The 12,520-nt window shown below is 40.8% G+C and overlaps 4 protein-coding genes across 4 annotated transcripts in view; 1 reads left to right on the forward strand and 3 right to left on the reverse strand.

Moving 5' to 3' along the window:
* Positions 1-3,104, reverse strand: part of LOC145489381 (polycystin-1-like protein 2) — a 9,888-nt gene extending 6,784 nt beyond the window's left edge. Inside the window, exons 1-3 of the mRNA XM_081468343.1 lie at positions 2,541-3,104; positions 1,729-1,959; positions 1-544 (exon numbers count right to left, since the gene is read on the reverse strand). The exon at positions 1-544 is cut by the window's left edge and continues 1,145 nt beyond it. Coding sequence (XP_081324469.1) covers positions 1-544; positions 1,729-1,959; positions 2,541-3,104 — 1,339 coding nt within the window. The remainder of the gene's footprint in view (positions 545-1,728; positions 1,960-2,540) is intronic.
* LOC145490493 (polycystin-1-like) overlaps positions 1-12,520 on the reverse strand; it is a 106,271-nt gene that overhangs the window by 79,245 nt on the left and 14,506 nt on the right. The window lies entirely within an intron of this gene.
* LOC145489383 (polycystin-1-related protein-like) lies at positions 6,939-9,391 on the reverse strand. Its single transcript, XM_081468344.1, has 3 exons — positions 9,253-9,391; positions 7,938-8,760; positions 6,939-7,212 (listed from the first exon to the last, which is right to left on the reverse strand). The coding sequence occupies exons 1-3, from the start codon at positions 9,389-9,391 to the stop codon at positions 6,939-6,941; spliced, it is 1,236 nt and encodes a 411-aa protein (XP_081324470.1).
* On the forward strand, positions 9,905-10,918 carry LOC145490805 (adenosine receptor A2a-like). Its single transcript, XM_081469902.1, has one exon. It carries the CDS (start codon positions 9,964-9,966, stop codon positions 10,894-10,896), a length of 933 nt encoding a protein of 310 aa, XP_081326028.1. The 5' UTR covers positions 9,905-9,963; the 3' UTR covers positions 10,897-10,918.

Here is a 12,520-nt window from a genome sequence, read left to right on the forward strand (position 1 = left end):
AACAGCAAGACACGCGCTGCACCCTCGTGAAAGGGGACTGTGGGGGCCTCCAAACAACCGAGAACCAAAGGTGCGAGTCTGTCAGGTCCTTGTACGCTTTCGTCAAAAACAAGCGTCGAAATTCTTTCAACTCCGCGTTGCTCGCCACCGGAAATATCCTGTCTATCATACCATCGCCTTCGTCCACCGCCAGCCAAGACTCGCACACGAAGTACCAGACTCCATCGGTGTCAATCTCACGAATAGATATCTGCTTCACGAACCAAGCCGGGTCCTTACCGAAGTTATCGTGCCATACTCGGATGTACGTGAGCTCTCCGAGAGTTTCCGAAGTCGTCACGAGAAAGGAGTCAGTGCTTCCGCGAGCCAATGCCATTCGCCGACTGTTCTTGAGAAGATATGGATGACTTTCACCACGTTCTCCTGTTATTGTCATGGCAACGTTGGCAGTTGTACCAGCATGTCTGCGCATACCAGTGCTGATGACGACCTCGTAGGCATGAGCGTCTCCTGCCCTGTTGCTTGGGCTTACAGTTAATCCTGTCTGTATAAAAAAATGCAGCAAAGATATACACAAATGACTGAGTATAATAAAGTTGTCTGACTAGGAGATGCATTAACACTTTATGTAACACGCCTTTTTATAATGTTTTTTTTCCTTTCGGTTGCCAATTGGAAGACAGAAAAAATTCAGTTATTCTTATAGTGGTTAAACTTCATAATTTACGACAAACCTAAACCTCTTCAGAGTTCTCTGTTATTTTTTCTGGGAAATTTTTCCCGCAAACTTTAACTCGGTTTCAGGGATTGAAACAAATACATTGAGATCTGAACTCTGATTGTAAACCTCTCATCAGTTAGGATTTTTATTTGGAATCGAATTCGCACACTGTTTTTCGCGTCATCGCGTTTGCATCATTTTAAATCAGAGTTGACAGAGGATAATTTTTTGACATGTATTCCTTTGTTTTCAAAATTTTGGATCGTGTATTTCCGCTAGTCTTCCAAAAGGGATCAAACAATCAGAAGCTCTGTTTATAACTCAGACCTCCAACGTTTCGCATCCACATTCGTAATCCGTGAATCGGACACCGAGTCTATCGGTCCTGATATCCTGCGATGTCTACTCACATCGGCCCTGACATCCTGCGATATCTACTCACTGACCCGATTTGACTGCCAGATTTTTGGCCGAATTTCGGTACGCTGAAATACTCGATCGTATATTTCTGATATGATTTGGTGTCATGTCAAACTTGTTTGGTCTCGCCATGGGTCTTTCCGCTCGACTGCGTCTCACAAATACGAAATGATGGCTCGACCAAACTTCCTAGACATCCTGCCTAAGCGTACCAAAAGGGTATACGATTATGATAAATATAGAAAAACACTGAAACTAACGCGGCGGATACACTGGACGCCTCCCTCCCTTACCTCTGAGGGTGGCAAAAGGACAAGAGATCATCCCCATTAAACCTAATAAACGGCTGGCGCGGCAAGATGTGAAGTGCAACCTAGCACGGATGAGGTTGCTCTCGCCCAAGTCCTGTTTTAATCCTGTTTAATTTTGTTATGTAACAAAGGAATTGGAGAACATCGGGAAGACATGGGCTGAGGCCAAACAGATCGACTGAGGGAAACGGAAAATGTTTGAGCGCTATGGTCAAGGCCCCTCTCCTGAGGCAAAGAGGATTAAGTCAAATAAGTGTGTTTATCCTCTATCGATACCTTATTTCTATCTTTTCGATCCTCTCGGCGCGCCCAAACGATGACCATTAAGTACAGACCAAATGTAACACAGAGTACGGAGAGGACTGGCGCATAGTTGGACGGGTCTTTTATCCTCTTGAGAATGATATCCAGGTGAAGTTTGTTTGGAGGAACAAACAAGGGGCTACCGAACCACGTCAAGTGGTTACACCGGCACTCGACGCGCTCTAAAGTGGTTAGTGGACCAACCTAATAAGACAAAAAACGGGCAATACTGTCAGTGTAGAAAGGTTTATCACTGGGTGTATGTTACAATTGTTTCGCGTTTGCTAACTGTAGTGATCGATTAAGAAAACGTATCCAGCGTTAACTGATCAAACGTTTGGTTATTTACCAAAATGTTGTCTCCTCATTCAATCAGAAAACTTTCTCAGTGATTTTCCTACGTATTTCACAGCGCTTGTCACAAATTACCCGCTAATTACTAGTTATTCCTCCATTTTAATGGCGTATAGCTCTTTTACCGTCGCATTGTAATGTTACACAGTTGATAAACAGCCATGTTGTAAAGAAGTAATAATATTCAAGCCATTGACAAGCTCCTATTGATACAAAAAATTCAACGACTCTGAAACGCACAAATCACCGAGTGATTTATGCGTCACTGGATTAAGGATTCTCCTCAATAATTATGGTTTGCATCAAGTTGCAAAGACAACGACGTTGTTGCAATAACCGAAGCATGTACGTGTTGCCATTGATTGGGGAAAAGGAATCGATAATTGTTGGGATTGTTAATTAAACGAAGTTCTGTCAAAAACGACAGTCACCTCACAACCATCTGCCCTCCACGCTTGCATCCTTTCGTTCCAATAGTAACATCCAATAGCCTTCACTGACACTGCATAATGGATTTCATTTCGCGTTGATGTACCGTTGGTTAGATTACTTGCTTCCGCTAATTTCACACCGAGGTACAACCCTTCCGAATTATTTAAATACTCTCTCGATATCAGCTTCTTTAAAGTGCTGTTACACAAAGTGAGATTCCATCGGAGATCAAAGTTGTTAGCGGTCGGTTTTGAGTTTCTCCTCAAAACTAAAATTAGTTCTTGTCCAGTATTCATTGCCCCGGAGCAGCTAACTGTGAAATAGAATGAGTTATCTCCCCCGGATTCGATCTTGAAAACTGTGATATTCATTTCTGAATCGATGACACCTGTCATGTTATTGAGATCGTCGTTCTCTGATTGGTTGAGCGACAGGAATATGGACACAGGCTCTGTAAGGTTCCGGATTTCGATTTCCTTCCCAGAAGTCTCCAAAAGCTCTAAGGTCGAGACTGGGGTGTCAATAGGAATCGAATCGTTTGAAATGAACGGGGTCTGGGACATAGTTATCACCTGCAACGACAGAAAGAAACATTAAATTGCATCTCTAATTCTTATTCCATTTATTTATTTATTTACTTATTTATTTCAAGTCGCTCTCTAGAGATGGATATCCTTTCCTCTAGTTAAAAGGTTAATAAAAAGTATAAATGGATGCGATCGATAGCTGAAAAGTTATAAAATTCTCACTATGAATGAGAGACTGAATATATTTATGAGTAATTCAGATTGTGACTACAGTTTATTAAAACAATGATAGCTCCTTGTGCTCAGTTCAGGTAATTACAAAGCTTTCCTATAGAATTGTGAATCAGTTTGAGAGCAAATTCAGTGCGAAAAATATGAAGTAAGGTCTCTTTAAGCTAATATTATCTATTATGATATTTGTCGCTAAGTTTCGTCAGAATTGTTATTTTCCATCTTAAGAAAACAGTACAATGGTTAGATCCAAACGTACCTTAGTGTTAACTGTCTCAAACTGTTTGAGCTTATCTATCGTCACATTCCACCAAAACTGAAAAGTAACCTCTCCTCCGTCCAAAGTCGCGTTATCTATGTCGCTGGGAGACTGGCGAACAAGAGTTAATTTCATCAAGCCCGAGGTCACGTGACTAGGTGGATCACCCTTCCGTTGATAGTCCAGGATTTTTTGCGCAGCGTATTTTACACCTTCCAGGGATTTGTTGGTTGCCTTTTCACACTAATAGAAAAAAGGATGTTAGTTAAACTATTTCTTTCTCAGTTTAACGTATCAAAGATTAGGCTGGAAATCAGTAACAATCCTATTAGGGGTAAGGGTTAGGGATAGGGTATAGAGGGAAGAAATGATGAAGACCTAGATTTTTGAAGTCTTCAAAATCTCAAATGCCAAGGCTTCAAGTTAAAAGACGAGAGCCTGGTACAAGGAATGCTCTGGACAGGGCAGCTAAGAAAGGTTAATAGGCCACGTTCGATATATCAATATTTTAACATGGTTCAAAGGCATTCAGGACAAAATTGTACACTTTTGAAGTTTCTTTTGTCCTTCAATTCCCAAGAGAATTTGGATTAAAAGGAAAACACTACCAAATATAGACGTTTGTCCTGAAAGCCTCGAAGCCATGTTAGAACGTTGATATGTCGAACGTAGCCTATTGTGAATACGCAGCTGAATGTTACTGTCAACTTGTCTCACCTTTTCTTGATATTGTTTATTTCTTTCCTCGTTGCTGTCATCGATCCAGTCTTTAATTTCATCTGAGCTCTGTTCAAGTTTCACTTCATTGCTCGTGTCCACAGAAGCTCTCATTACAATGTTCAGGCCATCAATAATGCCTCTGGTCTCATTGGCAGCTCGCACGCTCTTGAACTTGATCACTAAGGCTTGTGCCATGTTCGAGAACGTATTAGCACCATCCACCTAAATGTTATTGCAAAAGAAGGATAAGAGGACAGCCAATAAAGGCAAGGACATCGACAGAAAATGTTTTATGAGCGCTGGTGAATATTTTGGGCTTCAACCTGAGAAATTCTCAACAAAATGTTCAAAATGTTGTTGTCTATAGTGGTCAATGCGCTTGGGCATTTAAACTGAAAGAGACAAATGTGTAAACAAAAGAGGCTTACAAATCCCAACTGGCGGGACGCAGACGAGCTGGCTATTTACTACAATGACCTAGGAGTAGAAGTAGGATCTACAGAGCGGAAACAACTCCAGTCAAGTTGTCAGAGTGGGACTTGAACCCACGACCCGTTCAGGATATGGGAAGTAGAAATGTGCATAGCTAGTCACTTTGTATTATGCGAGTCAAAAAAGGTGAAAAAAATAATTATATCTGAAAACAACTTTCGGTTTCAGTCTTTCCCATTCTTATGAGTGAAAGCTGGGGCTGCTAGAATGATGATATGAACGCGGGCTCACAAAAGGTTATGATAACTTACATTCGCATCAGGTGAGAGTTCAGCGGTTACTCCGACAGCCTGTAAGAGTCCGCCTAGCGCCTGTTGGATACTCTGTGGACTGCTGCAGCACTGCTGGGAAAGTCCCTCAATTACTCTGCTACGGACCTGGGTACAAACAATACAAACACGACGTAACTTACAAGCTTAGCAGCGGAAACTTGTCGACGCCTCTCTCTAAAGACGGCACTTTATTTCTGCGACACAGTTTTGCCCATCAGCCTAATTGATACTTTAAAAACCTCTCAGCTCGAATATTTTAAGTTATAAACTCTAGTGCAATGTATAGCAATAGTGACAATATTATTGTGTTTTTTGATATTCCCGAAGGTTTTACCCTTTATGGAGTTATATTAACAAAATACTTGTAAACTGGCTAAACCTTGAAGCTGAATTGAGCTGAACAAGGGTAAAATTGGTAATCCTCAAAACAAGTTTACTTCAAGCAAATATACTTATAATATTTTATTCTTTTATACGGAAAGAAAAAAATATTCAATAAGAATTTTAATCTGGCCTTTAATTAATGTCTTCTCGCAAGGGCGCCTATATTGAATTATTCTCCCTTTTGTTCATTGGTTTAATCCTAATGATCTCTATTTTCAACAGATGGTCAGGTAGAGTACCATGTATTCACCAACCTCCACACGGTCTTTGGTGTCCGGAGACTCGGAATCATGAGCCTTGGTCGAGTCTTCATTCAACACTGTGATGACTGTCGTCATTAGCTGACTCGCCTGTTGGAATTCTCCAACCGCAAGAAGTTTTTCTAACATAGAATCGGGTCCGCTGACTACTCCTTTGAGAATAGAGCTCACAGAACCTTCCTTAGGACTAAAACTTTTCACCTAAAAAACAATCATTAGTTTACTAAACGAAAAACAGTTCTTGTTGATGTGGAGAAACTAAACAAAACAGCAAGAAATCACTCCCTCAAAAAACTTTCATTTGAATGGTCACACACTAGGGTTTTATCTACACTAGACTTAGAGAGCAGAACACCTTGTACAGCTAAAATACAATATACCACTTGAAAGAACAGCTAAATAAGTTTGATTTCGATTGATTTGAATCCGAATTCTACGAATTCAATATTTTTAAATTTTATTTCCTGCACGGCCCCACAAGCTTGCAAGGGCTTTAATCCTCACCGTGTTTAAATAAAGTTTATTGTATTGTATTATTCAAAATTTAAAAGTTAGAACAACATTGTACAGTATAAAAACAATATCACATAAACTGAATACTGCTCAATAGCTTTCCTTTGGATGATCACACACTATGCTTGCGTCCACAGGCTTAAAAAGTGAGAGTAACACACTAATGGAAACTTCCTTAATATTATTGAGGTAACTTTGAGGGTATCTCAGTGGGGTGCTGCATAAAACAAAACGCACCTTTGCTTGAAGGGGAACTATTCTGTAAGATCCTAAGACATCCGTGATTTTTACAAACAAGTCTACGTTGAAGTCATTCTCTTTCGATCCAGCGGGAAGGAACAATCCAACGGAATCCGGCATCCACCCGTAGAACAACAACATGGACCCGTGCACGGGATGACTTAAGAAAAACTCGTACCACAAGGGACTATCTTCGTCCGTCCAATCTGTGCAGCTGATTTGAAATTGCGTCCCGATTACGACGCCCTCCGAAGGCGACACGACACACGATCCGCCTGTCGGAGGCATGTCGGTTGTCACCGAATATTAGGCTGATTTAGCAAGAGAACGGGAACGTCACTTGACGACGGCGCGCGCAGTACAAATACCCAAATATGGTCAGATGACGACTGCAGGGCGCGCGGAATAACCTGGATTCTGTTCTAATTTGACCATATTTGGGTGTTTGTTCTGCGCGCGCCGTCGTCAAGTGACGTTCCCGTTCTCTTGCTAAATCAGCCTATTGTGCCCAGAAGCCGCTTCTGTTGTTGTTGAAGAAAATCGTGTATGTTCTGTTGGGAATCAAGTTGCTGGGATCCAAGTGGAACTCCTTCGCGTAGGACACGCTGATCAACCGTGATGACTCTACTGAACGTTTTGAGATTTGTCCATTTAACAGTGGAGGACCGTACAGTTCCCACTTGCAGTCTGTGTTCTTATTGTCTTGGCAACCTTCCCCAGAAAGAATGAATTCTTTGGAAGCTGTCACCTTATAGGCGCAGTTTTCCTTGCATCTGTGAAGGAAAAATGTCGCGAGAAAATGTTTGTTTTATATATTTCGATCACTACACCGTAAGTAACAACAGTTCCCTGCAACAAACTTCCTTAGTTGTAAAGTCTTTTTTCATTTATGCCGACTTTTTTAAGCTTTATAGAATTTCTTTTAGATGCTCTTTAGCATGTGCAGTTTAAAAGCGCAGTCTCTCTTTCAATCAATTCTTTTCCAGCTCGGATGGCCGGAGACTACAATTTTAGTATACGATAACCGTCATTTAAGTTTGACTTAATGAGACAACAGAAATTTGTCTCAACAAATTATATGCCTTAACTTATCCACCACATTCTTCATCGCTTTTATTTATTCTGTAATTCAGTGAATCTCAGTCTGGTCTTAAATTGTTTCTCAGAATAGGTGCCGTTAATGTTGTTGTATTCTAAATAATATATCAAACACGAGAGGCGGTGTTTGATTGGGATATCCAAAAGTTGACAATACGACGCGCAGCGGAGTATTTTGGACGAAAGTCCAGGTGTTTGGATAGCCGATAAAGCACTGTCTCGAGTTTTTGATATATCTTCTCAATCGAAACGAAAACTTAAGAGTAAATGGAGAAGTAAAATCGTCAAGATCTATGCTAATTAAGACCGGGTTTCCAAACCTCCTTCACGGTTGTGATTTTCTTTGTTTTAACTTGATGAATTATTAATGAGTTTGAGAAGTCTGTTAAATGTCACTAACCTGACGCAAAGAGGAGGAAAGCTCCCAGCCACTACCTTGATGATCTGACTTGCTTCGGCCTGCCTCATTCCCTTAGTTACTACCACAAAGAACTCATACGACGCATTGACGTCAAGGGACTCGGGTGGAAAAATCAACGTGGACTTGTTGTTAACGGAGCTTTTGAAACAAGAAACACTACGATTAGCATCACAAAACCACTCAAACGAGAGAGAGTCGCTGGCCTTGCCGACGTTGATATTATTTGGATCACGTGATGAAGATGCATTGAGAATGATTTCGTGATTCCAAGACATTACTCTTTCTCTCCCGCAGTCTATGACGGCCAGCAGTTTCGGTGTACGCACGCGTAGAAATCCTGTGGCGACTTTCGATATCCCAAGAGGTATTGCGGTCACTGAGAGCGTAAATCTGTAAAGACCACCTTGGAGTGATCGAGCAGCGAGAAACAGGACATTAGAAGAGAGGATATCCTTCGGAAACGAGCTAACTTCTGTGACGGAGCCGTTCAATATATTTTCAACTTTCCAGTCGTATTTCAGTTCGTTGAAAGCTTGACAGTTTATTTTCAGCGAAGAGTAAAGTGAGTACTCGTATTCCTGTTGAATTTCGGGGCACTGAGCACTACTTTCTCCAGCGCCGAGGATGCGCAAGCCATCTAAAACACAGGGAGCTTCACTAATAACTACTGACTTTTGTACCGAAGTACTGGGACCGACAATACTGTTGACTGATATGGACAAGCTGTATGTACCAGGCTCGCTGTACTGATGGGTCAACTCTACTATTTCAGGTAACGTCCGTAAAAATCCCAGTTGTGCCTCTGAAAAAAAAAAAAAAGGTTTTTGTTAGAATCCTGCATCGCCACGTCTGTAAAAGGCGAGATATGAAAAACCTTCGCAAAATTTACCCCGGGAATTCCTGCAGATTTTATGTAATAAGGTACGGACCATTATTTATTCGTCCCTTATTACATAAAACCTGCCCTCGTGGTTCTATTATCTTAGCCCCTTCTAACGAACCTTGTGGTTGATTAATACACAAGGCTGGTGCAAAGCAGGCTCTAACCAATCAGAGCGTGGGAAATGTTTTCTCTACCAATCAACGAAAAGAACCTGGCAATCATCAGTCAGTGAGTTGGCTTGCGTGAAGTTTCCCTCCCCAGTGCCAGCGGCTGCGTAACTTTACATACGTTATTTTTTTCCGCTCCAAATATTCTAATACTCGAGAATATCCCACACGGAAACACCTGCAACTTTCGGAAGTAAAGCAATGAGGAAGCATTTTAGAAGGGCTTTGTTTTAGACACGTTTACCGTGGATCAACACTGATATAAAACGCTTTGTAGTAACGCCCATGTGTTCTTCATATTGCTTTTTGTCGTGTTTAGAAAACTTTTGCGATTGAATACTTCCTGTACTCGTTTTTAAGCCCAAATTTTCTGTGAATCCCATAACTAATCAAGCTTATTCAGTAATAGCCTTTAAAACGGTATCTTCAAATGTCTAAATACATGGCACTTGTCATTGAGTTTTTTTGACAGCATTAAATGTCCATGCAGTTCATCCAATGAATATCCATGAAATTTTCATATCCATGTATCCATATCCGACATTGTATTGACCACATACAAAATGTCTAAACTCGAGAGAGCTCTTCCTGTTTCAACAAACACACGACATGGTCTGTTTAATAAACCTGCCGAATTTTCCCGTTCGCGCAATTCCTATTGGTCCTTTTCTTCTTTTAATTATATTGTAATTTTGTGACCAATAAAGTTGATAGACGAATCACACCAGTGCCATACGGCTTGGTTTTAGTCTAATCAGTTACGAGAAAGCACGACCCACGTACAAGTTTGAAAGATTTATATTTCACGGAAGCAAAAGCATCTAAGTTATTCTGGAATTTTCACTCCTCCATCTGTTCAAAATTATCACTTTATTGCCGTTCGTGGTGCCGCGAAAGGAAACCATATTTGAAGCTTCGTTTCGGACGGTCTGTACGAGAACATTGAGACGACGTTATGAGAAAATCCGTTTGTGAAGTATTGCTGCAGTACTACCCCAGAATATCTGAAGTTGAGGAACTCTATTCGACGTCCATCGCTAATTGTGTCTTCAACAGTTTTTTGTGCTATACCACCATCATGTTGAACATTGTAACAATCCACGCGATAAGAGAAACTTCGTCGTTGCCAAAGACTTTAAAAACATTGCTCCTGAGCCTTGCTGTTTCTGATGTTGGCGTTGGTTTATTCGGTCAACCATTTTACATCTCACTTCTGGTCAAGTGGTTACAACAAAACGATCCTGGGTGTAACTTGTACAAGGCTTTTGACATCATTGTTGGCTTGTTTTCAACCGCTTCGTTCCTTGGTGTTGTGACTGTCAGTGTAGACAGGTTCTTAGCTATTCATCTTCATCTCAGATACCGGGAATTTGCGACTCACAAGCGTGTTGTTGCTATGGTGATCTCAATATGGGTGTTAAGTGCGTATTTCTCTTTGATACCCTTTTGGGCTCCACCAGATATTCGCGCCTTAATTCTGTCCATCGGTACTGTCATTGGTCTTCTTCTTACAACACTGGTCTACATTAGGATTTATTTAGCCGTAAGACGCCACAAGAATCAGATTCAGGTCCTGCAAGTACAGAATGCGACACAGACTGGCGCAATAGCAAATTTTGCTGAGGTCATCAAATCTTCCGTGGAAACGTTTTACGTTTATCTCGTGTTTTTGGTCTGTTATCTCCCTGTTTTTATAACTTCGTCTGCCTTTCAAATCATCAACCCGAGCATCGCTTGGAAGAGATTTTTACTTTTCTCACTAACTCTCATATTTGTCAATTCATCTTTGAACCCCGTAATTTACTGCTGGAAGATGAGACACATTCGACACGCTGTCATGAACATACTGAGGAACATGTCTTCGCACAGAAATCTGGCATCGCACTAACTGTTGAACTGGCCATGTCGTTCCTGGGAACAACAACTACACAAATTATTATGTGCTTGACTTAGAACAGAACAGGCAGTGAGCTGTTAGCGAACATGTCTGGCAGAATTTCTAAAGGATAGACTCTCATTGTTCTCTGTTGATTCTTTTGCGTCCTTAATTCATGACGTCCGCAGAAGGCCTTCGATCAATTTCTTACGTAAGTCCAGTTCTGGCCCTCTTGTTGTCACGCAACACCACACCAGCGTTGCGTGACACAGAAGGAAAGAGAGAGAGAGTCTGAGCTAGACTATTTCTTGCAATTGGTCAATAAGACTCGTGCAGCGTGTCTGGGCTAACCAATCAAAGCGAAAGAGTAATCTTAGGCAATCAAACGCGAAACAACATCAGTCGTAAGTAAGCTTACTTGAAGTTTCCCGTAGGGTTCTTACCAGTCATTTACTTTACGTATTTAAATCTTGATTCGCTAGTTACATTTTTCCCCAGTCTCGTTCTTGGAACCTTCGTTCCTTACTCCTCAAGCTTGACAAAACGAGCGACTCTTAAGTGTTCAGTTGCAAGCTGGACTTTGACTGGTTTTAAAAACAATTCAAATTTGAGGAAGTGAAGCATCGTCGATTAGATCGAGCTAAGTGTTTGTCAGTTAAACAAGCGCAATTTAACCGGTCCATATTTTCCAAACTTTCAAAGAGAACTTTCCACGGTCGCGTGCTTTCCGACCGCTGGTCAAGGGGAACGAAGACTCTGGGAACGAGGTTGCATTTCCCCGTTCTAAATATTCTTTTGCTTGAGAATGTATTCAAATAACACTTCTCACAAATATGGACAATCCTCGTTTTACAGAAGTATACAGGTTTACTATCAATTAGCATATAAAAAGCTGATTTATCTTTTTTTCGTTTGTTATGTTAAGGCAACTTTCCACAAATATACATCTTGTGCGCAACATTTTTCATCTGAGAATCTATCGTCAATTAGTCGCTCCAAACCTAGCAAAGGATTTTTATTTCGCAGTACGGTGATAATTGCAAAGATGATTCAGTTTATGTACCCAAATTCAAATACGGCCAATACATGATTAGATTGTTATCAATAAACCTGAAAGAGACATCACAAAGTCTTGGTTTTGACGGTTATTGACTCGCAGATGGTCGATTATTATTATTATTATTTTTAATTCTAAAAATAGAAACCAAGATAGAAACAGTCTTAGTTCAAAGAGCACGATTGTCTTTTTCAGCGCGCATATCACCCGTGCCAGAGTGGAATAAATTGAGACGTAGTCATTTTGTTCAGAAGCTTCCGGGTAGCTTATGGTAAATCGTTTTCATTCTACTATGAGAGCTGATATTTTTTTTGTAAATGCACCTTTCAGGAGAGTAGATATAGAAATTTTGTTTCTCTTTCGAGATCGGTCTTTGGGGACTTGCGGTTTAATTGCATTGCCAAAATTTCTTAGAAACATATTATGTGTACATGCTCCATAGATACCCGAGCGCTCTTTTGTGATTGGGTAAAAAATCTCGTGCAACGTGCTTTAACCAATCAGAACTAAGTAGTCTTCTTTCCGTCCAATCACGTGCAAAACGAAAGCTGTTGTGAGCTGAAGGAAGTTGCTGCACGT

The sequence above is a fragment of the Orbicella franksi genome, chromosome 6, assembly GCF_964199315.1.
Source record: "Orbicella franksi chromosome 6, jaOrbFran1.1, whole genome shotgun sequence".
NCBI classification, from domain to species: Eukaryota; Metazoa; Cnidaria; class Anthozoa; order Scleractinia; family Merulinidae; genus Orbicella; species Orbicella franksi.